Source organism: Vigna unguiculata, chromosome 1, assembly GCF_037176805.1.
Source record: "Vigna unguiculata cultivar grain cowpea cultivar isolate G323 ecotype 2 chromosome 1, ASM3717680v1, whole genome shotgun sequence".
NCBI classification, from domain to species: domain Eukaryota; kingdom Viridiplantae; phylum Streptophyta; class Magnoliopsida; order Fabales; family Fabaceae; genus Vigna; species Vigna unguiculata.
Window position 1 is genome coordinate 42,702,185 of NC_140792.1, and position 25,163 is coordinate 42,727,347.

The 25,163-nt window shown below is 32.0% G+C and overlaps 3 protein-coding genes and 1 pseudogene across 7 annotated transcripts; 2 read left to right on the forward strand and 2 right to left on the reverse strand.

Moving 5' to 3' along the window:
• Window positions 1-4,581: 4,581 nt before the first annotated feature.
• Window positions 4,582-8,209, forward strand: ABI5 (Basic-leucine zipper (bZIP) transcription factor family protein). 3 transcript variants are annotated; one of them, XM_028063317.2, is made up of 5 exons: window positions 4,582-4,830; window positions 6,312-7,357; window positions 7,477-7,548; window positions 7,663-7,692; window positions 7,775-8,209. In XM_028063317.2, the coding sequence occupies exons 2-5, from the start codon at window positions 6,326-6,328 to the stop codon at window positions 7,871-7,873; spliced, it is 1,233 nt and encodes a 410-aa protein (XP_027919118.2). In that variant the 5' UTR covers window positions 4,582-4,830; window positions 6,312-6,325; the 3' UTR covers window positions 7,874-8,209. The 3 variants fall into 3 exon arrangements, with proteins under 3 accessions (XP_027919118.2, XP_085529735.1, XP_085529733.1); XM_085673609.1 differs by having other exon boundaries at window positions 7,778-8,209; XM_085673607.1 differs by having other exon boundaries at window positions 4,587-4,830; window positions 6,315-7,357.
• Window positions 8,210-8,748: 539 nt separating this feature from the next.
• LOC114164606 (F-box/LRR-repeat protein At1g67190 pseudogene) lies at window positions 8,749-10,845 on the reverse strand (annotated as a pseudogene). 2 transcript variants are annotated; one of them, XR_014995200.1, is made up of 2 exons: window positions 10,718-10,845; window positions 8,749-10,383 (listed from the first exon to the last, which is right to left on the reverse strand). The product of XR_014995200.1 is annotated as an F-box/LRR-repeat protein At1g67190 pseudogene, transcript variant X2 (transcript). The 2 variants fall into 2 exon arrangements; XR_014995197.1 differs by having other exon boundaries at window positions 10,619-10,778.
• A 2,178-nt stretch (window positions 10,846-13,023) lies between these two features.
• LOC114173106 (Iron-sulfur cluster biosynthesis family protein) lies at window positions 13,024-17,162 on the reverse strand. Its single transcript, XM_028057333.2, has 3 exons — window positions 16,841-17,162; window positions 15,657-15,774; window positions 13,024-13,496 (listed from the first exon to the last, which is right to left on the reverse strand). The coding sequence occupies exons 1-3, from the start codon at window positions 17,028-17,030 to the stop codon at window positions 13,400-13,402; spliced, it is 405 nt and encodes a 134-aa protein (XP_027913134.1). The 5' UTR covers window positions 17,031-17,162; the 3' UTR covers window positions 13,024-13,399.
• Window positions 17,163-18,033: 871 nt separating this feature from the next.
• FTSZ2-1 (Tubulin/FtsZ family protein) lies at window positions 18,034-24,527 on the forward strand. The gene is made up of 8 exons (XM_028073314.2): window positions 18,034-18,283; window positions 18,526-19,265; window positions 20,532-20,831; window positions 21,128-21,218; window positions 22,297-22,421; window positions 23,019-23,111; window positions 23,928-23,993; window positions 24,127-24,527. The coding sequence occupies exons 2-8, from the start codon at window positions 18,633-18,635 to the stop codon at window positions 24,253-24,255; spliced, it is 1,437 nt and encodes a 478-aa protein (XP_027929115.1). The 5' UTR covers window positions 18,034-18,283; window positions 18,526-18,632; the 3' UTR covers window positions 24,256-24,527.
• Window positions 24,528-25,163: the final 636 nt, after the last annotated feature.

Consider the following 25,163-nt stretch of genomic DNA (forward strand, 5'->3'; position numbering starts at 1 on the left):
TAAATGATTTTACTTCGATTCTATATTGTCAAAAATATTTTCCAATATCTAATAAATGAAATAATTCATTCATTTTTTTGAATTTTATTGAGAATAATAATTTTAATTAAAAGAAAATATTTATCCCAAATTTTATTTCTTTTATAGTATAAGATTTTATATAATTATTGATATTTTATTACTTTTTTTTTTGTGTTAATTAATTAGTTCTTTTAAATTTTATCGATAAAAATAATTTTAATTAAAGAAAAACATTTATTCCAATTTTTTTTCTTTTATATAGTATATAATTTTTCTCATCACTAATTATTGATATTTTATTATACTTTTTTTAATTTTTGTGTTAATTAATTAATTAATTTAAATTTTATTGATAATAATAATTTTAATTATAGAAACTCATTGCAAAGGAAAACTTCAAGCACTAAACATGAGGTTAAGCCATGAAAACTTCTTCTTAGAGAAGTTATCTCAGGAGTTAAAGCATGAAAGCATAAGGCTTGGGCCATGAAAGGAAATTTTCATGAGGAAACCTCAAGCACACACCTTTAGAAGGATCTAGAATGTAACTTTTACACTTCGAGACCAAAATGTGTGCCTTAAGCCCTAACAAAGGCAATATGGAAGGATCTAGAATAAGGTTTGGAAAAATCCGGAATAAAACCTTCATGGCTCAAACGTCAAAGTTGGAGCTGAGCACCACGTCATACAATCTATAAAATAAATGCAGACCTCATATCCTCATTTTAGGCCATGAGTGGAGACATATTTAGTAGTAAAAACTTAAATATGTAGTAGTAGAGTAGGAGGAATACAATCTTGGAGGCTCGAAAGAGATGTTTTTATTGTAAATCTTATGTCTAAATGCTGTTGGGATTACACTGCAATATTATATGAGTAGATGAACTCTCTCATGAGGTTGGATGTAATCAATTATAATTCTTTGTACTTCTACTTCTTGGATATTTATCTATGTTTTCATTCATTTTGTTTGTGAGTCAGTTTGTGCTTGTTGTTGGATGAATTGATCACTCGTCTTATTTCACTAGCTTAGGATCTAGTGGGAACTGGTTCCAAGGTGTGGTCCAACTAATTCTCCTACTATTTTTAACTGTCAGAATAAATTTAAGGTTCTAGTCGTTCTTAGAGTCCTAATTCTAATGTAGGTGATTCATTAAGCAGTCACTGAGAAAAGTTTGATGATCTTAGGCTTTAGATGTCAGGAATGTATCTAGGGTCATGGTATGTTGAATATCTAGAGATAATTATGTTTTTGGTATGTGATAAATAATACTCAAATTAGTTTTGTCCTTCTAAACATAACTTTTCTTTCATGTCTCTAGTATGGTAAGTGATAAATAATATGTGTGTATTAAAGCTATATAAATGTGTTCATATGTTAGACCGTTATTATTCTTTCTTCTTTATCAATATGAAATTTAGGAAAATAGTAATTGTGTATAGATCAGGCTCACCTTTATTCTTGATATTAAGGTTAAAATACTTTTTTTCTTCCAATTTTCGTCAACTTTTTTCAAATAAGTCATAATTTTAGTTTTGTGTTCAAATAGGTCACAATTTTAGTCAATTTTGTTCAATTGGATCCTTTTTTGTTAATACTATTTAAATCATTAACGATCATGAACAGTGACGGTCACGTGTCACTTCGTGATTTTTTTGAATTTTTTAAATTTTTTTTAAATGTACACGTGTCAACCTAGTAGCATGCCACATGTCACTTCGTAGTTTTTTTGATTTTTTTTTTATTTTTTGATTTTTTTTTAAATTTTAAATGTCCACGTGTCAATCCAGTAGCGTGTCACGTGTCAAAGTTAATGTTCTATATTCAATTTGGTTCCTATATTTGTTATTTTTGTTCAATATAGTCCTAATTTTTGTTAACATTAACCAATTTGGTCCCTCTCCAAATTGAAATCAAATTTAATTTTTATATTAAAATTCACATTTTTTATTAAATATTTTTATATAATATATTAAAATTCACATCATTATAACTTTGATATAAAAATTAAATTTGGTCACACTTTCGATAGGGACCAAATTGGTTAATATTAACAAAAATTATGACTAAATTGAACAAAAATAACAAATATAGGGACCAAATTGAATATAGAACATTGACTTTGACACGTGACACGCTAATGGGTTGACATGTGGACATTTAAAAAAATTAAAAAAAAAGCATGAAGTGACACGTGTACATTTAAAAAAATCAAAAAAACCACAAAGTGACATGTGGCAGTCACTGTTTATGGTCGTTAATGATTTAGACAGTGTTAGCAAAAAAGACCTAATTGAACAAAATTGACAAAAATTATGACCTATTTGAATACAAAACCAAAATTAGGATTTATTTGAAAAAACTTGACGAAAATTGGTAAAAAAGGTATTTTAAAACCTTATATTAAATTGGTTAAAATGTGTTAGCAAATACATAATGTTGGGTTTGGTTTTAGGAATTCTAGAAAAAATTTCTTCCAAATGGGTTTTATTTTATTTTTATTTTAACATGGTCACCGTGTATGACTCACTAATCAATCATTTCTTCTAGTTTCTAACCGAAGGTGACTTGGATTTATGAATTGTTGTGATTAAAAGTTTCTTACCCTTAAGTGGTAATTGATGAGTTGATGATCAATAAACTTACAATGTGTTTGTCTTATTCATTGGAAGAAAACGGTAAGATGAGAACATTAATGTTGGTGTTTGGGAATTAAAGTCCTTTTAGTAAATTAGTTAACTTATTTAAGGAATCTTTAAATTATTTTATAATTTCATATATTATTTAATTAATTTGTTAATAATATATTCAATTCCATTTGTTTATTTTAAGTAATAATTTTCATAATTTAATTTTAAGTATTAATATTAGTAAAACTAATAAATTATTTATAAATTGTTTTGTAATTTAAATATAATATAAAATAAAATTATATATTTTTAAAATTTTATTATAATTTTTATTTGCGAAATTCTGGAAATTATAATTAACAAAACAATATTTGTAACAAAACAATAGCTACATATTAACAACACTATAATTGCGACAAATTAATTACTGATTAATGACAATAAAATTATGACAAATTAGTTATGGATTCGCGACAACAAAATTGCTATAATTAGTTACAAATTTATGATAGTAAAGATGTGAAAAAATAGCTTCGGATTAACTAAACCAAAGTTACAACAAATTAGCTACATAATAGTGGAAGTCAAGTTGCGACAAATTAGTTACGGATTACTGAGAAAAAATTATGACAAATTAGTTATGAACGAGAGAAAAGTTATGAAAAATTAGTTACGAATTAATAAGAAAAAAATTGCAACAAATTAGCTACGAATTAATTAACAATTTTAAAATGTTATCACTTCACTTTAACAAGGGATTAAAGACAAATTAACTACAAATAGTAAAATATTATATCCTTATTTAATTAGCTACCTAGATTTGATTTAATTAAGGAATATTCTTTAACAATTTCATAATTAATTTATAACCAAAAATTATCAACGAGAAATTAGCTATGATTAACTAAGAAATTTTTCGTAACTAATGTGAAATTTTTTTTAGTGTTAAATCTTAAATATTTTCCTCAAAATAATACAAAAATGCATGATAATAAATAAGAAATCTAAAAATTGTGAAAAATAAATAATTACCACCCTTATCAAGATTGAACTGACGCACAAATGATATTAAAATATAATATTGACAAAAAAATAAAATACAAAAAATGATTTTAATTTTCTCTTATAAAATTATTTTTCAAATTATTTATTTGCATTTACGTTGACACCAAACAAAGGAGATACACACTGGTTGCAATAATATATTGTTAATGTTGCTAGAGTTTAAATCAAGAAGGTTTTTTTTTTTTTCTTTTAAAAAGATATATGTTATAATAGGTTAACTATCTAACTATGATCAAAATAAGGATTATTTTGTTATTTGTATTAATAAAAAAACTGGAAAAGTCCTATTTGACTACGAATATTATTTAATACAATGTTAAAATGAAAATCATCCAACCTACTAAATTATACACATGTTTTTCTGTTTTTCTTTGTTCTTCAAATAAATTATTCAGTTTTTATTTTAATATAAATTCAGTAATAAATGACTATTTATTAAACAAATCTTTCATTTCAACAGGCTACAAAAAAGATTCAAAAGTCCTCAAATTATATGTATGTTTTGGTCAAGAAAAAAATGTCTCTTATAGCATATAATTTTTAATCCTAAAACAAAAATGAATGCATTTTTGAAGTTTTTCTCCTTCATGAGTAAGCTTAGCATAAAATATGGAACACATTTATGAGTAAGAATAATTGATGCAAAAATAGTTTAATATTATTATTATTAAAAGGTGAATAAATAATATTGCAAAATAAAAAAATTGAAAGGAATACGTGTTGAGCTCAAAAAACATGCTGTCCTAACACAAGTCCACATGTGCGACACCTGTTCTATACGTGTCGAGTAATGTAATTTTTTGGAAAAAATATTTGTATCTATTGCAGCATTTGAAATTTATCTTTTTCATTAATTATTCATTGCCTTGTTTTGTGGGGTACCCTGAGCTGGGGTGGACCATATAGACGAAGATTTATCCATTAAGTTGCAGGGTAGTGTGCCTTGTATGAAGCTATTTGCTAGTTTCAGTGTTTGTTTCTAAATAAATTTGAACACACTTTCTCCATCTATAAGAGTGGTGCACAAAACTGAGAGCATAGATCTAAAACTTTTGACACAAAAGGAACCTTCAATAGTTTATATCAGTCTCAAATTGGAATTTCAATTTCCAGGTATCTATGTTCCTTCCCTTTATATGAAATCTTGCAAGATTATTTGTTGTTTTCCATCACATCAAAGTATCTTCTTCTTCTTCTTCTTTTTCATGATTCACCTTAGATTGTTATGGTTTATGTTTTTTCATCTTTTTGTTTTTTTCTGTAATATCTCTGTCTGTATCAATTCTTTTACCTCCATTTTCACCGAGGAGGGAAAATGTTTCAGACATTGAACCTTGTTCTTAGTATCCTACTGCATAACAAGTGTTTTGATCCAAATTTTTTTATTTTTTATCAAGGCAAAGGAAATGAAGCTTAGAAGCCTAAACAACAATTTAATTTTGAGAGAAAAAAATGCTTCTTTGAACCAAACACAAACACAAACCCAACTCTTTATTTTGACAATATATTGTAAGGTATATGAGGTCTTGAGGGTGAAGTTTTCATGGCTACAGTGAGCTGTGTATAGCTAATAAAAGCAAACTTATTATAATTGTTTGATTTTTGCATAGAGATATTTGTGATGTAATTTTCAATTTTTTTGTTTTTTTTTTTTTTTTGTGTTGGTACAGATAAAATTTTGTGAGTGAATTTAAGTGGAATCAGAATTGGTGTTTATCATCTAGTTTTGGATAATATTAAATAATGGAAGTATGTGAAAAGCATCTTGTTCGATTAAAAGGTGATAAAAATGAACTGATTCTACCATGGTCCCCACTTGAAGTAATTTATTTCTATTAATTGAACATATTAGTTCTAAGTATTAAAAGTATTTATCTTCTTTGGTTAAGAATATTAATCCATTGAATTTTAGAAATTGTACATTCTAATTAAATGTCCAAAACTATATGAAGGAATGTTAGCTAGCTGGTATGAATTTCCTTGATCTATATATTTCAATTCAAATTATAATGCATTTCAATTTTCAATTCAGATTACATGTTGAGAAAATAAATTAAATGTTATATAAAGTATACATTAAAAACTTATTTTAAACTTTGTAAACTTTTAAAATCTTAGCATTTTTTGACTAATAAAAAAATTCTAATTAAGTGGTGGTTAAATAAAGTGAGGGTTAACATATCATGCACATGTTGTGTGAATTGTAATATTGATACAAGTTTTTGAAGACATGATTAGATTGGTTTGATTCCAGGTCTTTTATGTGTTTTTATATATATAAATAAAATGAAAAATATATAAATAATGGTATTATAGTGCCATATATGTTTCACATCTACTAATTGATAACTTAAAATATCAACAAGAAAAAATCATTTACTAATTTAAAATAATAATATTTTAATCATATTTATTCTATTTTATTTTATTTTAAAATAGGTAGTAAAATGACTGTAATTTTTGAAGGTTGTGTAAGTGTTATTTCTCTTACAACATAGACAGCATCATTGTTTATTGTATTATATTTTCTCAAATCTTACTTACATTTTTGTCTTGTCTGTTACTCCCTTTGTTCTGATCTTGTCTCTTGAAAGAAGAAGGAAAGAAGATGGTGGTTGAAGAGGGTGAGATGAATTCCCAAGGTGAGGTGGAATCAAGATTCCAGCAAGATGCCAACAAGAACCACCATTCTCAGTTCCCACCATCATCCATTGGAACACAACCATCCATATATTCTCTTACACTCGACGAGTTCCAGCACAGTCTATGCGAGACCGGCAAAAACTTCGGTTCCATGAACATGGACGAGTTTATCAGCAGCATCTGGAACGCAGAAGAGAATCAAGCCATAATAACCTCTTCCAACGTCCCTCTCTCCCAACCCTTCACCGACAAAGAACCGACAACTCTAAGGAAACAACCAAGCCTACCTCGCCAACCCTCACTCTCTCTCCCTGCACCTCTATGCAGGAAAACCGTGGATGAAGTTTGGTCCCAGATTCAGAAAGAACAAGACGACACCAACAACAACGGCAATGTTCTGAATAATACCGAGTCTGCCCCTCGCCAGCCCACTTTCGGTGAGATGACCCTGGAGGATTTTTTGGTCAAGGCTGGGGTGGTTCGGGAACAACCATGTGCACCACCACAGTTGTCTCATCACTCTCACCACCTCCATCACCAGCAGCAGCCGCAGCCTCCGCCGCAGCCGCAGCCGCCGCCGCAGCATTACGCGAGTAACAACGGTGCAATGCCGGGAATGGGTTCTTCTTTCGTTGGTAGGAATGTTATTGGTGCAGTGAGTAACGTGGTTGCACCGGGTTACCAAGTGGGGGAGGCTTCTGGTGGGTATGCCGGAAACGGTAAGAGGGACGGTGGTGGGGGGTTTCATCAGCAAGGTGTGTGCTTTGGAGGGAGTGGGTTTGGGATGGGCCCCACGATGGGAATGGGTGGGCCTGTGAGCCCTGCTAATTCTTCTGATGGGATAGGGAATGATTGTGGACAGTTTGGGCTTGAGATGGGTGGTTTGAGAGGTAGAAAGAGGATAGGGGATGGGCCTGTGGAAAAGGTGGTGGAGAGGAGGCAGAGGAGGATGATCAAGAATAGAGAGTCTGCTGCAAGATCTAGAGCCAGAAAACAGGTGCATGTCTCGTTTTCTCATTTCAATGCAGTGTCTATGAATGTCTCGTTTTATCATTTGAGGAAGAGAATTGTATTAAGCTTCATTTGCAGAAACTTATAATGTTTTTTACTTGGCAGGCATACACGGTTGAATTGGAAGCGGAACTAAACCAACTAAAAGAAGAGAACGCCCAACTGAGACAGGCGTTGGTACTGCCAAATTACGTTAGATTATGCAGAATGTTGAAAATTTTCATCCCTAGTTGTGATGAGGTATTGGTAATTCAATTATACTGATAAGGATCTTACTTGCATATTTTTCAGGCTGAGCTTGAGAGAAGAAGAAAGCAACAGGTAATCACTAACTAATGCTGATCTGATTAACTTCTAGGTAGTAAAACCACATCTAAATTAGCATTTTTGTGATTATTTGCAACAGTTTTTGGAAGAATTAAACAGGATTAGCGTTCAAAACAACGCTGAGAAAGTAAAAGACAAACTGAGAACTTTGAGAAGGAACAACAGTTATTCTTAGTGAAGAAACTGCATGGTAACCAGTGAAGTTTTGTATGCACCAGAGTTTCTTGTGACTAGTATGGCTAAATGAAAACGGAAGTCAGTGACAAGAAACTAAAGAACTACTGAAGTTATAGGCGGTTGAAGAAGCAGAGAAACAAAAGGGCGAGGAAGCTGCAAGAGTCCTCAAATTAAGATCAAAGAAGAATGGGATGACTCTTCTTATCAAATCATCACTAGTTAATTTCTCAGACGTGCAATATATATAGTTTTTGTAATATTGATGTCATTTTCATCGTTGACTTGTGTGTGTACGTTCTCGTTTACGCCTATCACACCCTTGCTTTTTAGTTTACTTTTTATATATATATATATATATATATATATATATATATATATATATATATATATATATATATATATATATATATATATTTTCAGAATAAAAAGTATATCGGCAATCAATAAAAATTTATTGTTCATCATATGAATTTTATGATAATTATTATAAAATTTAACATCTTATCATGCCATTTATGATTGGATAACTTCTGCTCTATTGTCTTCTTTATATACCTTTCTTACGATGAATAGTACTTCGACGAGTTTTTGCGTTTCATGGATATTTTGCACATTTCAGACTTCTTTGACACATTATTTTTCACTTTCTCATTACAAAAAACATGTCAAATACCTTGATAGTTCACAAAAACACATTTATTCCGATCACTCAGTGTGTAAATAAACTTAGTTTTAATGTTATGTACACAGGAAGAGATCTTCATGCTTTAGACTAATGATTCATTTTAATTTGTTTAATAGAAGCTATAGATGCGGACTACTATGAGTAATTTGCCAACTTCCATTTTTAGGAAACAAGAACGCGGAGTACCATTCAGAAGAAACAACAAACATTTACAATGCAGTAATGTTCAAGTGCATAAAAACAACCACAAATACACTCCGTCTTCTACTTTTACAAACAAAAATGTAATAAACAGTAGAAAGAAGGGGTTGTGATGGAAACCGAAATTCACTCATATACACAGAATCTATATCTATATAACTTTACAATTGAAGAATTCTTGTGATTCAAGACAGAAGAAATGGACAAAAGAAACTCATGGGGCATGCTTCTATCTTCTTTTATTTGGACGGATTACACGAGTGCAACAGAACCCACTACTCATATTCAAACTCAAATTTTACATGCCCGTATTTTCTTCCTAGTTGAAGAATGAATTCAGAGAATCTGGCAAGAATTTGGCACTCTTCATGTGTTTTGACATCTGAAACATAACCATGTACGACCAATTTTTTCAAATTGGGACATCCTTCCAAAAGTCCAGCTACCCAAACCGAGAAAAGATCACTTATTACAGTCCATCCAAGTTCTAACACCACCACATTCATCAAACAAGACAAACCCTGCAAGCCATAATGAAGCACTCCGTCTCTTAAATCATAACTTAACGACATATGCGTCAATAGAGGAAAGCAAACAGAAATTGTCTCTATATCGACAACCTCATCCTCATCATCAAAAACAACACCCCACAGCCGAAGCTTATATAACTTCGATGCTTTTGAGATCATGTGATAAAATTTTGGCCACATGATTGTGAAGTTACAGACATCTATAATCTCAAGGTTCTCCGTACTATCCGCAATATCGAGATGGATAACACTCACGTCATCAATTTTCAACGCTTTCAGTGTCCCCTTTCCAACCAGCTCAAAAACCTCAAAGGTACATTCTTTCAAATGAAGTTTCTCGAGCAAATCCACCTCCAATATAAACTTATCCGAGCTAAACAATTCAAGGTGGAAATCCTTCAAAGAGACACTGTTAAGCTCCACAGAAGCATGAGAATCTGATGTTGCAATCTCTGGACTAACCATGGCCAATGTTTCAAGCTTTGGACAAGACGACATCAGAAGACTCAAATCCAACGCCGAGATGCTAACAAAACTCAACGAAAGCGACTTCAAGCAAGGAAACTTCAAATAACCTGGCTCAACACCAATGATGGAATTGCGAGCCAATGCCAGCACCTCCAGCCTATGTCTACTGCATTTCTCGATGATGTTGAAACTAGGGGTAGTCCTTACATTGTAATGCAATTGGCGCAAGGAATCCCTAGTATACATAAGCCAAGCAATGACGGGGGCGGCAGAGAACTCACGCTCATCATCCATGAAAATGGTCAAAAACTGCAGTGCCTTGGTTTGAAAAATGGTCTGAGTGATGAGTATTTCCAACCTAGAAGAGGTATAGTCATGATATGGAGGCCAATCACTAAAATTGAAAGAAAGACTGTGGAGGTGACTGCGCCATGCTTCCTTCCATTTCTTGCAAGTTGCAGAAGCAACCACTACATCCCGGGCAGAGCCGAGAAGAGACAATATGTTACCGATCACCTCCACGGGAAGGTGGTCCATAGTAGTACAATTAAACAAACTATCGGAATTAACAAATACTGAACCACACCCTCAATTTCAAAAGAATCCAATCCAAGTTATCAGAGCCTGTGCAGTATATGAAGGTTCCACAAATTAAACTCAAATAAGCAATACCAACAACAATAATAACAGTAATTCCTCGATAAACACAAATCAGAGACAAAGGGGATCCTATACAGTGAGTGATGGGAGTGATTAAGATCAGAAAATAGAGTTAGGAAGTTTGCATTGAATTAAATGGACAAATAGGAGAAACACATAGTTAAAGATAAGGGATTCAACGAACAACGAAGAGACTCACTTGGAGAACGAAAGGATCGTGTTCTTAGCGCAGAGAATTTGGAAATCCAAGAATTATAACATCCAAATTTAGCCGAAATTAGAGAGAGAGAGGACCTACCTCTCTCACTAGACGAAGGAAATTCTTTGGGCAAAACGGGAGAGAGTCTTCAAAATCGTGTGCAGGGTCCTTCGCACGTGTTATCAACTTACCCTTCGTGCGTGTTAACAACTTAACTTATGCTTTGCACACACTTTTACATTACACATTGAGTTTGTTTTAATTTTAAGTAAATTATGTACTTTAATTAAACTTAATTAGTAGTGGTTAGTGATTATTTTATTACACGTTCGCCCACTCTAGAAAAAACAACTCATTAAGAATTTCCCTGTCTTTTTTTCTTTTACTTTCATGATGACACCGACACGTCACGTGTATCATTCATCAATAATGTGCAAGTGTTGAGTGAAGAGTAAGGAATAGTGTAAATGTGGGTTAAGCTTATTTTAATTGTTATTTAATACAGTTAAGTTGGACGGGATTAAGTTAACATTAGTAATTTAATCTATCTCAATAAATTATAATTGAGTTAAATTGGATAAGGTTAGAGTAATTGAAAATATGTAATAACATTTTTATTTTTTAGGTTAAATATTTCTTTTCTTTCAAATATGTAATTGAAAAATTAGAATTACTTTTCTTTCAAAATTTTGTTCCAATTTAGTTTTTAACTTTGGAAATGCATAGATTTAATTCTTTTAACTAAATTTTATTAAGTTTATTTGACATTTTAAAATATTTCATGATAGTATTTGAGACGGTACAGTCCAAACTCACGAACGACTATCGAGTCGGTCTGATCTAGGCCCACAATCGAGATAGATCAGCCACGACTGAGACTGACCAACCTAGACCCATGATCGAGTACAACCAAACCTACAAAACTTATCTAAACCGAAAAGTTAATCGTATATATAAAAAATATCAATATATTTCTCAAAGAAAATTCATGGACTGACCCACGTGAAAAAATTAAACTAAATTTTTATTATAAAAAATGTTATATAAAAAAGGTGATTAATCTTCATTTTCATGCAAATAAATATGTTTCACAATATCAAATAAAGTCTTTTCTTCGATATTTAATATTAAATAATCTAAGTGCTGTATTAAATGATACATAATTTAAGTTTGGTACACATATTACATCAACTAGATTTGCATAAAATAGAGACGGAATAAAAGCTAAGTATGTTTATGTAACACTTGATAACATAATTCTTAACTACTATTCATATAATATTTAAATAAAGTTTTTTTTTATAGTGTCCATTTTTCTTTGCTAAATAATCATATCTCAATATACAATAAATACATGTTACAAAATAATGAACTAATATCTTATTGACTAAATAGATGAGTTAAAATATCCTAAATTCATGTCATTCAGCTAATTATTGGTGAATCTTAAAATGTTTACATATAATCCTTAGTCATTTTCTTTAAATTATTTTACTCTAACCATTTTTATTTGTCCAGCCAAAAATATATTAAAAAAAATTGTCAACACCGAGTAAAAAACACATAAGAATCTTGTCCTAGAAACATTTATGATTAACAATTTTCAATTCATGAGGCATCTCATGCCATTATATTTATAGGCAGGTCAAATGTGAAATACATACATAATAAAAATGTGAAAGGATCATCCTCACGAATACTTTAAAAATACTGTTTAAGGTACGAGTATTAAATTTTGTAAAAGTTTATAAATAATTAAAACATTAAATAAATTATGACCAAATAACTATTAATGTATTTTTATTTTATTTAGAAGACAAAAATACCCCTTTATACTAATTTATTTACTATACACAAAAAATTAAATAATAACATAATTATATTTTTATGTTGTTAAAAATTAAAATATAATTAAACAATTTTTTAAAAAAATTAATGGAAAATAAAATATTATTTTTCTAATAAAAAAATTAATATAATATTGTTTATATTTTTAAAAACAAATAATATTTATTTTTGTTATTTTTTAATATTTAACTTTTAATAATATTAAAATATAATTATTTTATTATTTTTCAATTTTTCAATTTTTTTATCAAATAAATTATCAATTACAAATGTACAACACTAATAAATATTTTTATTCTCTAAATAAATAAAAATACATTAATAATTAATAAAGTTAAGATTTATTTAATATTTTAATTATCTATAAATTTTTAAAATTCAATGTTCATAATATCCGCATCCTTAAAACACCTATCAGCATATTCAAGAACTTAATGGAGTTTCTTTCCTTACGTCCCAGCGTGTGTAGCTTAAGGCTATGTCATTCAATCAGAAATGATAACTGGTAATAATTCAGGTGAAAGGTATCTAAGCTGACCAAAGAATTCTAAGAAAAGTTTCTTCAGTTGTGAATACGTTGAATGATATTTTAAACTTAAATTATTTCCAAGATATTGTTAACCTACAAACTACAATTTTCATGATTTAAAGAATTTTACATGATGAATAAGAATCATACGAATAAATGATATTACAATACAAATGGTTGAAATAAGCCTTATTAGCATCAGCTCCAGAGAACTCATATACAGAGACCACGTCAGTACTCAGTATCCTTTTGTTCTGAACACCTAAAGCTCTGGTTTTCCGCGTTCAAACAGGCAGAATTGTAGAAATCCATTAGTTGTACTTGTATGTCTATCTATTTAGTAGTGACAGGACCACTTTATAACGTGAGGATCCCCATTTAGTTGAATAGCGATTTTAACCATTTCATGACTTTGAAGACCCACTACTGCCCGTTGTCATGAAAGATTCACCACAACCACACTGACCTTTAGAATTTGGATTGACGAAAATAAATTCCGATCTGACAGGAGAAGCAAAAAAGAGCAGTGGTTAAAAGAAAAGCAAAAGAAAAAAAAAAAAAAACAAAGCAATAGTTCACATTAGGAAAAGAAGAAAGGAAGATAAACAGATGAACCAAGCAACAAAAACGAGTACAACACAAAAACTGTACAATAATTTTCCTGCCCTTTCGTTAATGGCGTCCTTCAGTGATGCATATATTTGAGATAGAAAAACACTAATCATTACCAGAGGTCAGCATAACACAGTTACATAAGAAATAATTGACTACTCCAAAAGCCCGAATTACCGCACAGTCAGAGTAACAGAGGTGGTATATAGTTTCTGTCATGAGCAGATCAATGCCCAAATATGCAATTCCTAAATGAAGATAAAACGTTAGCTGCATTCCCTTGAAGAGAATCTAATCAAATTAATGTCTTCTAAAGCTTAATATATTTAATGCATCTGTGTTTCAATTCTCTCTCTACACACCTACTCAGTATTTATAAATCATAGTAATGACATCACATCTGGATTCAACTCTTCTGGCAAATATGTTATGTGTGCAGTAAGAACATATTTGCATGTTACTTAAACTCTATAATTGATTGGCTGGTTTCCAAGAAGGAGAAAGTTTTGTGATGACGATTTCATACAATGCAATGTATGTGTTTACCAATATTTGTCATAAGCTTTAAATATATTTGTTTTTTGTTTTTGAGTGATAGTTTCTGCATGACTATGTGTCTCTATTCAATAACTCTGTAAATTACTGATTTAGCGTATCTCATCTATAAGATGACTATGTCTCTCTATTCAATAACTCTGTAAATTACTGATTTAGAGTATCTCATCTATGAGACAAACAGCCTTCTACATGTCATAAGTCATGTACTTTACACATTGCAAGTGTTAGTTATGCTCTTAACTATTTTCCTGTATAAAGAATTCAGTGAATTAGCCAATGATGCTAAGGTGGACATTGTTGAGGTAATCTCAGTTAATTAACATGGATGAAATTCTTATTCTTATTTTATTATTTATTCACAGTCCAACATGATTGGATAAAAAAGGAGATAAAATAAATAAGAAGCCCTCACACACCCACACCCACACCACTAGACTACTAGTTTTAATACTAAAAGATTAACAAGCATTAAATTCTGTTACAGGAGTGGAACACACGCACTACTTGTTTTTAATACTGTGTTTCTTTTTTATCTTTTCAAGGTGGAAGAGCCGGAATGTTACTTATGTGTACACTTAACAGATTTGGGTATGGGATTAAAGTGAAGTCGATGCCACCAAGACAGTATGATTAGATTCGTCCACAGTAGAATAATTACGTGGTTCTCCTAAAGAATAACAGAAAACAGTTACTTACCGTAGCATTCGTACACACCCCATTACAAATATAGATATATTTTATAAACTAAATTCCCTTAAAAATGATTCTATTTATGTCTTGGGAGTAATCAAGTATGATTATTTGATGATCGAATCACATCATCTGTGTTGAGTTTCAGTACTAAGTAAGAAATAAGATTCAAATCTACCTACTTGGACACATAGTTTGTAGTTCGTGCTCTACTAAATTAGTTAAAGGATACAGATCCATAATTAAGATCAATTAGAACACAAATATATCCGGAAGTATTCAATTAGAAGTAACCCAATAACAAACTCATACATCTGATCTACTTTCTTTCATGTGCTATTACGTCATAATGAGTCCAATTTTAACCACCAGAACCAGAATAGACAGAAATCCTTAATATCAACTTTGAATGAGACTTATCACTAAAAACATTTTCAGTTTTACATCCAGAAAATTGGCAAGCAGATTCAATTAACAATGAATTATTAAAAATATGAATACTTCCCAATTTCAGACAGTTCCCATGGAAACTGATAATTGATAGAGGCTGAATTTCTACATCTAAAAAGCAACCAACAGAAAAAGGGATAAGCAATCAACAACTGATTTTGATGTAGATGGAGCAGTTTAAAACGATAATCTTAACATATCTGAGTCCCAAGTCCCAGCCAAAATATGATTACCGCTTATAGATAGATTTATCATCCCATTCTTAAAGCACAATACAACAAACAAAACATAGCAAAACAGAAGAAATATACAAGTTGAGCATGAAGAAAAAGTGTTAGGGAAAATATTTACCTCAGTTTGTCATCTACAAAATCCATTTTAGTTCCAATGACATGCATAAGGGCCTTTGGATCAATCAATATCTTAACACCCTTATCCTCAACCAACTCATCAAACCTTCCTTTTTCATCTGTAAAAAACAACAGGAAACTTAGATTAAAAAGTCATAACTCATAATGCAATAATGCATCCAACTCCAGCTCACCACAATTGAAAGGAATAATCAGTCAACAAAAATAGAAAATTCCCAATAGAATTAAACTTTTATCCATGTTACTCATATTTAGGACATATGAGATTTTTGTAAGAATACATTACCACTAAAGGTCAATTTTTTACCTTAGTATTTCACATTCCTCAATTCCTGTGTTTAACTAGTGTGTATTTGGAGTCAATTAATCACGGGGGAAAATCTTCTAAACTTGAGTTATGTAACAGTATGACAATGGAATGTAAGTTTCATAAGAGATGGGTTAACAAAGTTTTTAGAGGTGAGCTAAGACAAGTTAAAAACGTTTTAATTTTCAGTAGAGCTCCGTGGTGCTGAATGATGCATGCGGCAGAATTCACCCAGTGGATAAAAGTCCTTTTTGTTGATTATTGCCATCACTTACATTCATCGTCTTAGTACTTACGTTGTTAGGTAAGGTCATTTCCTTTAGGTATGACTTATTTAATCATCTCAGATGTGACTTTCAATTTTACTTACTCATTTTAATCGTCCACAATTCTTATGAGGACAATGAATTGAGCATTTTGCCCTAGTATGCGTTAACGCGGCATGTATAGAAACCAAAGACACAAGACATCCAACGAAAAAGCACAGTAAATCAATCCAGATTATGATGATACGCGATCTCAAAGACGATAATCATAGGAGCATGGCATAAAAATCGAGAAAAATCGGTCATTCACAAGCACCGATGCAAAATTCCTCGAAAAGTAAATCGTCGAACACTCCTTTTAAAGATTAAAAAACCGAATGGATAATCCTATTCATAAGAAAGGTAATTTAACGAGCCTAAGATAAATAATTTAGGATCAAACTTTCTCCTATGATTAAACCGCAGCGATTCCAGGACGAAAAAATCATATTCAAATTGAATTCAGTAAAGTTATTTGAGAAAAAAAAATGTTCCACAAATCTAGAATATATACGATATTTCGCGAATAGATGAACGGAAAGAGTGAGAGACCTGCGTAATTGAGAGTGTAGGATAAGCCGTTGCAGCCGCGAGCCTTGACTCCGAGCTTCAAGAAGGGCCTCTGACGCTGCTGTAGCAGCTGCCGTATTCGCGAGGCTGCTGCATCCGTCAACGACACGGCTTGGCGGCGGGCCGCCGTCCCTATCTTCTCCGCTGCCACGCTCATCGCCTTCGAAGCCATCGAAGATTAACTATTCGTGTCCACTTGTTTTAGGATGGTTCCTCTTTTTTTCAGGTTTGGCGCGTGGCCACCACGTTTGTGGCTATGCTAGGCTATTCGTAGAACGTTCCCGATGAAACCTATGCCCTGTGCTTGTGTGGCCAAATTTGTCACCTCATCGGTAATGTTATCAAAGCTCAAACAACAACGTACAGTTATTAGACAAATTATATATAAATATATGAATAATAATATTTGGATTATTTTTTTAGGAAAATCTTAGTATTACTGTCATCCTTTCCCATTCCCTGACGTGGTAATTTAGTATAGATAATTAATTTAAAAAAAATAGTGATATATTAATTAATAATCTGCGTTAAATCATGTCAAATAATACAGATTAAAAATAAAAGAAAAAATAGGAGTCATTCTCATTTTTTTCATTCACTTATAATCTTTTATTTCAATAATTCTTTTATTATCTATTTTAATTTTTTGAATGGTCTAATATGAGAATTGAAGAATGATTAAAATGATAGATTAAGAATGGGTAAAAAATAATAGATTAAAATATTATTATTCTAAATATATTAATAATTCAAAATAGTTCTATATATACCTATGTGTGAAGCAAATATTACTTATGTGATGACTCAGTATTTTGACGTGAATCATTTACATATGCAAACATGCAATTAATAAAATTTACCTTTTTAGATAATTAATTAAACTCATTTATAATTTAATAACTTATGTGATAAGTTTATACTCTAATCTAAATATAATAAACTTGATCATTTTTATAATAATTATTTGAAATTTCTAAACGTATTTCTGTAATAAATATTTTAAAATTATTTCAATAATAATTGTATTGGTTAATAATGTAAAACAATTTATGTTGTCTATGACTATATTTAATTATTTATTTTTCATTTAATTTAAGAACATTAATTTTGTTCTAACACTGATTAATTTTTTTTAGGTAAGAAAGATAGAAGAGAGGTTATTGAAAAGAAAAGCCCTCTCGTCGAGTAGGGGTTTTCAATTCCAAAGCTGGTCCTGTCTGTATATGGTGTTGGCGTTGGCATTGGGACGCTCATCACACCCAAACAAAACCCACCTTGAGGACCAATTTCATTTCTCACTTATCAACAAAAACAAAACACCTCAAAATGCAAACACGCTCACTCTGAGAGAATAATTCCACTGCTCCTTTCCATATCACCACTCAAATGCTACTCTCACTCTCTCAGACCCCTTCAGTTTTGCAGGTTTTCTCTCTTCCTCTAATCTCCGCAATCTTTCGCATTTACTCTTCAACTTTCACATTACACATCTCCATTTTTATGCTTTTTAAGTGTAACATTCGCTGATTCTCCCTTTTCGCGCATTTCATCCACTTCTATTATCACCGTTAACAGCCCCGCACCGGCATCGTTTACTTGATTTTTTTCACGCATGACCTAATATTCGGTGATTCTCTATTAATTTATTCATTTATTTTGGCTAACAGGTATAGGACGAAGGAATTTCGAGCGAATTGCAACATTCACGTATTGAATTTACTGCTGCTAGTTTTTTCGTGAATTTTTCAGAAGCCGCTATTTCAGTACTGTGAAAATGGCTACCTATTATGCACCTTCGAATGCTAGAAATTCAGCGGGGGTGCTGGCTGTTGTTGGAGGAAGAACAATTTCTGAGAATCACGGTGGCAGATTGTTCTCTTTGAAAATTCAAGAGAGCAAGTACGTGTTTGGCAGCAGTAGAAAGTGTGGTTCGATTCAAGTGAAGTGCTCCACGAATTCCCATAGTATAAGTCGCAAAGATCCTTTTCTGGATCTGCACCCTGAGGTTTCAATGCTTAGAGGAGAAGGAGGGAGTGCATTGAACAACCCTAGACCTAGAAAGGATGTATCAGGTGGAAAGGTTGCTGAAAGCTTAGAAGCCACCATGAATCCAAGTAACTACAATGAAGCTAAGATCAAAGTCATTGGTGTGGGTGGAGGTGGGTCAAATGCAGTCAATCGTATGATAGAGAGTTCCATGAATGGTGTTGAGTTCTGGATTGTTAATACTGATATTCAGGCCATGAGAATGTCGCCAGTTATTCCTCAGAACCGGTTGCAAATCGGTGAGGAGCTTACGCGAGGTCTTGGCGCTGGTGGTAACCCTGAGATTGGTATGAATGCTGCCAAGGAAAGCAAGGAATCAATACAGGAGGCAGTTTATGGAGCTGATATGGTCTTTGTCACTGTATGTTCTGTTAACCACTTTTCCTTAGAGATATAGCTTATGCTAACTGCATTGCAGGTTTGCATTGTGAATTTTGTTTGTAATGCCTTTCTCACCACTACCTGACATGGTTTATCATATATGCTATTGTAATACCTGAATTTGTCTTTATAAAATTAAAATTTGAACTAGGTTGTCGTTGTGTATGTTTCCGTAGAAAAAATAAATGACATCGTAATAGAATATGTGTCGTGGAAGGTGGAATAGGCCACAAGGATATCAAGGGACTACATATGAGGGGTTACACTGGTGTGGGGGCTTAAATGTTTATTCTGCATGCTCCCTTTATCATCTGTTATGGCGGCATTCAAGTGCATGGTCTAAGTTATTTTACCTATGTAACTTGGCACTTATCGTTTTGTGAACCACTCTTTGGGATTTTTACATTTCACCAAGATGTTTAAATTTGGGAGTATCTTAGCTATATCTAATGGCTCTTTATCACATTCACTTTCTATGTATGCTCTTAAATGGTGTTGGACTGTTAATTCTTTTGTGGAGGGGTAACTTTAATAGGGATGAAACAGAGATTGTACAATCAATTTCCAAAACGAAGTCTTGCATAATATCATCATAAGGTAAGTTGTGACTAAAAACTCCCTCACTAAAATAAAAGCACACTAGTTCTTTCTGATAAATGAGAACTAACATGTCAAAATTGATTGCAACACCTGTGATCGTAATTTATCTGCTTTCTGTGAAAAAAAAGGCTGTACACATCAATCACCATACAGCTTAGTGGCTGATTTCCACTCTCATCGGAAGCTATCATTTATAATCACAGGCACTTTGTCATCTTTTACATTTCTTTGTGAAAAAATATATATTTCATTGTGGATTGCCACCCTTAGATTGTCAACATGTCTAAATATTGCTATAAACATATCATTTTCCTGCGACGTCACTTTGAATCATAAATTATAGGGTTTTCTTTCTTTTTAAGTAAGTAATTAAGAAGTTGAAATATCTATGATGGCAAATAACGTGCATGCAATGTTTCTTTATCAATTTTAGGAGGAAATTATTAGCGCATGTATAAAATTCTGGTCTTTGTTGTTTTCAATTTTTTTATTAATTATAATTGTTGTTTAAGGCCTGTTAGAAACAAGGAACCAGCATTTCATGATTTTTGAAATCCTTAACTTTATCATTTTTCAAAATTTTCCAGTTCAACAAAACTGTTCACTGTTGCCAGTAAACTTGAAAAACTAGAATTCATTTGTGCAGGCCGGAATGGGTGGAGGAACTGGCACCGGTGGAGCTCCAGTTATTGCTGGTATCACAAAGTCAATGGGTATACTGACTGTTGGTATTGTCACAACTCCCTTTTCTTTTGAAGGACGAAGACGGGCAGTTCAAGCACAAGAAGGAATTGCAGCCTTAAGAGATAATGTTGATACACTGATAGTTATTCCAAATGATAAACTGCTGACTGCAGTTTCTCAATCTACCCCTGTAACTGAAGCATTCAATCTGGCTGATGATATTCTTCGACAAGGTGTACGTGGTATATCTGATATTATTACGGTATGGAATCATTAAGATCTTTGAACACGAACAATGACATTCCTTTCGTTTTTTCTTTCCTATCAAATCTTGATTGTAAATGGAGTAAATAAGGAAGAAAGAATGAAATAGAAACCTTGAGGGATTTTTTGACAATTCAGCAGTCCTTACCTGATTTACTAATTTGTATGATATGTTAGTTCAGAATTATCTTTTACCATTAGTTAATCAGATGACCTGGTTATATATTTCCCATGTCTCAAAGTTGATGGTGTTAGTCTGAAATCACTAATACTTATTTTGTTAATTAATTGCAGATACCAGGATTGGTGAATGTCGACTTTGCTGATGTTCGAGCTATAATGGCCAATGCAGGTTCTTCACTTATGGGGATAGGAACTGCAACTGGTATGTATGGGATGGGAACTGCAGATGGAGATCCATTGCTGGTCCTGAATCCTGATCTTCTATTTGACCTAAATAACTAGCGAGTTTTCCGTACATAGTATGGTTATTTCTAAATTTAATTAAATTTAAAAATATAAATTTAAAAAAAATTAAAATAAAAAGTATCATTGATTCATTGTTGAGAAATCAGGTATCTTTAAGAAAGAAAAATGTATAATAAATGTCTTCACTGTCACTAACGAGAATTTATTGTAATAGATAGTAATAAATTAAAGAGATGATACTTTTGAAATTAATAAGATTATGAAAATGAATTATTTGAATTAATACTCATTGATATATATTGGGGAAGGAGGAGGCTTTTGTTGGCCTCTTGGTAGCCAATGTAAAACTCAAATTTTCTATGATGTATCAAATTAAAATTCGAATTAGAAATGATTAGATTTAAAAAAATTGCATTTGAGAGGAACAAAAAATGTGAAAGAAGTGATAGCTTAGAAAGAGTGTATGTCCTGAAATGAAAGTCCTCTCGTTTTGAAGCTAGTGCGCAAATTTAATATATGGCAATGGGTTGTTTCTAAACCTCTGCTTTGCTAACTAAATTATATTAATGTTTGTAGAGGGTAGTGTGTTGCTTGAACTATGTATGAAGAAAGACAATTATAAACTTTACCTTATCATATGGGTCATGTCTATAACTAAAGGGGAAGTATTATTTGACCAAAGTTGTTTTAGAGGCATTGCCTTGAGAGTTGAAAGCTTCAACTTGAAACTATCTCATATTGCAACCAAACAAAGCAAGATGAAGATTGTATAATGAATTCTGAAGGTCATTGCACTTTAAAGTTGTGGAGAAATACACATTGATGTAGAAAATTCATTCCCGGTCCTCAACAATAAAATTTTAACCCTGTACTGATCAATTATTAAAATATAAATATATTATTCTCTTATTGCTGTACACTTTTTTTATGGGGAAGGAGGAGGGTGATCCAAATTGATGAGCAGCATATCTTGATCCATAGTTTCATTTATTATTGAAAAATTGAAATTTATCTTGGTTCTTTTTATTTTGAAGGGAAAACAAGGGCAAGAGATGCTGCATTAAATGCCATCCAGTCACCTTTACTAGATATTGGCATAGAAAGGGCAACTGGAATCGTATGGAACATAACTGGTGGAAGTGATTTGACCTTGTTTGAGGTAGCTAGCAATTCCTGGTCCTTTACAGGGTTATCTTTACTTGATAGTTGTTTGATCTGAGTACGTACATGATGCTTTTTTCCCCTCATTCTTTCTTTCGGTCTCCTTTTTTTATTTTGAAATACAATCTCCCCCTTTTCCTTTGGAATCTGGGTCATATAACAAGCACTGAAGTTACAATTTTCTGAATAATTGAATCTCGTGACCATGTGCTGATTCCATCGTGATACGTTCTTACATGATTGAGATGATTGTGAATTGTATAAGTTTTACATGGACATGATATTAGGCAAGGATTAAAAATCTGAGACTTAAAATATATGTATAAGACACCCAAGTCCATCTAGTAATCCAATTACTATAATTCTGTAGTCATACTTTACTGGCAAGCTGGCTTAGTTTTTGAAGCGGCTAAATAATTCTTCCAGGCATATGTTGGCATCCATTTCGTGAGCAAAGAAATAAAGTAAACAACCCTTCGGTTCTGAACTCTGAATAGCTACCTGTATAACAATCTGCAATCTACTAATTTCGTCATACTCCATATGTTTATTATGGTCTTTTGTATGCTATGGATATAAATAGTATCATTTACAGGTGAATGCTGCAGCTGAAGTTATATATGATCTTGTGGATCCCACTGCTAATTTGATATTTGGAGCAGTAATTGATCCATCACTCAGTGGTCAAGTAAGTTAAGCTCTGCAAACCCTTGAATATCATTTATACCAACAATTATATGTCATGTCAATATTCCTCTTCCTATAGATGAGTTAGGCAACATTATCCCTGTGCAGTGCGTTCAAGACCTAGTATTATCCTTTTCTTTCTAGGAAGCACACACTTCAAAATATTCGCCATGTGCATGCCACATTTCATAAACATTATGATTATCGTTTTTTTATAAATGACCCTTTTCACTTCAAAGTTCAAACATGCTTAAATTGCACTGCTCTCTGATCTAATTTGTTAGGATAACTGAAAATTTCAAAAAATGTTTTATCATTGTCTCTTATGGGATTAGTCTTTTTTTTCCTCATCCTAATTTGTTTTCTTAACCACCTAGGATTATTATTAGAGTAAGTAAATAAATAAGGGTACTCTTGGTTTTATGAACATATAGAATCCATCCATACATTGTATACATTTCAGTTAATATCAAATTTTATGTCGTTCTCTTATCTCTCCTCCTCCTTCTACACTTAAAATACCACAACTCAAACATAATTTTTGAAATGTGCTACTAGCCTACTATGAATGCCCTTCCTAAAGACATTTGTCCTTTCTTTTACAGCTTTCAATGTCACTGAAAGTTAATTTTAAGCATTCTATTAATTATTTAGGTCTTCAGAGGATAAAATAAAATTTTAAACTCTCTCTATCGGCTTTTGAACTTAAAACATTGATTTTCTCTTTTAAGATTTGTGCTTTTATGTTAATTTTGTGCGACATATGTTTTTTAATACTCATACTGTCCTATCATTTTTCAAATTTGCCATTTAATAGGTAAGCATAACACTAATTGCAACTGGATTCAAGCGTCAAGAGGAAAGTGAAGGGAGGCCTACACAGGTATGACCTCTTTTCCCTTGGTGCGCCAATCCCTCTTCAAGCGTCAAGAGGAAAGTTAAGGCAGCCCTACCCAGTCCCTCTTCTCCTCTCTGGTGCAATACCTACATGATTGTGCTTTTTGTCCAAAATGCAGGGCAGTCAACTCATACAAGGAGAAACCATTGGTATCAATAGGCGGTCTTCCTCTTTCACTGATGGTGGTTTTGTTGAGATCCCTGAGTTCTTAAAGAAGAAGGGGCGCTCACGTTATCCAAGAGTTTAATAACCTTTCTCTCAAGTTCTTTAATCCCTCGCATCTCTTTACCAGACAAATTTTAGAGATTCAAATCTCATCAGTTTAGGCATTAGGTCCTGTTTTGCCCTCTTTTACATTTTTAGGTCCGTTTTGTGTATACAGTGTTCAGGAAAGCAAAGCACTTTCCAAACCGTTGTGTTGAGTTGAGGCTTGTTGGCATCTTCTAATAAGTTTATTAGTTTGTATTTTTGTACAGAGAATATATCAGTATGGTCAGGGCATGTTAGTGTTACCAGCAACTCAAGATTAAATTCGTGTACATGAAAGTTCTTGGTTCCGAAGACAAAACCGAGAACGTTTCACATTCTCACGGACCAGGTAAAGCTCTCCTAGTCTATAATGGTCTGTTTTGAGAAATGCAGTACATGAAAATAAAATGGATGAGGAAAAAATGTGAAAATAAAGGTGTTTGCTGGAAAGGAAAGAGATAAAGGATAAGGAGAAATTTTGATAAAAAAATAGAATGGAAAAGTATTAATAATGAGACTCACTTTTCTTTTTTAATTTCATCTTCTCTGATTATTTTCTACTAAATTACCAAATTAAAATTCATTTTCTGTATTATTTTCTAAACTAATGTTTTAGGATAAAGGTGGCATGATGGCATGAATCGTAAAATAGTATTTATTGTGTTTTTGTGTGTGTTTTATTTTGAATACAAATGACACAAGATTATTGTAAAAAGTAGTACTGGAAATAGAGAGTTGGCGTGAACTTATATATGTATGGCCTAACAAAGGCATGTTACTGGGAGGATCAGAAAGGTCCACACCACACCAATCAGCTCACTCACAATTAAACAGAAACGAAAGACAAAACAAAGTAAAAGGAAAAGGTGATCTCAGTCTCACCGTCTCAATTTCACGCATTCATTC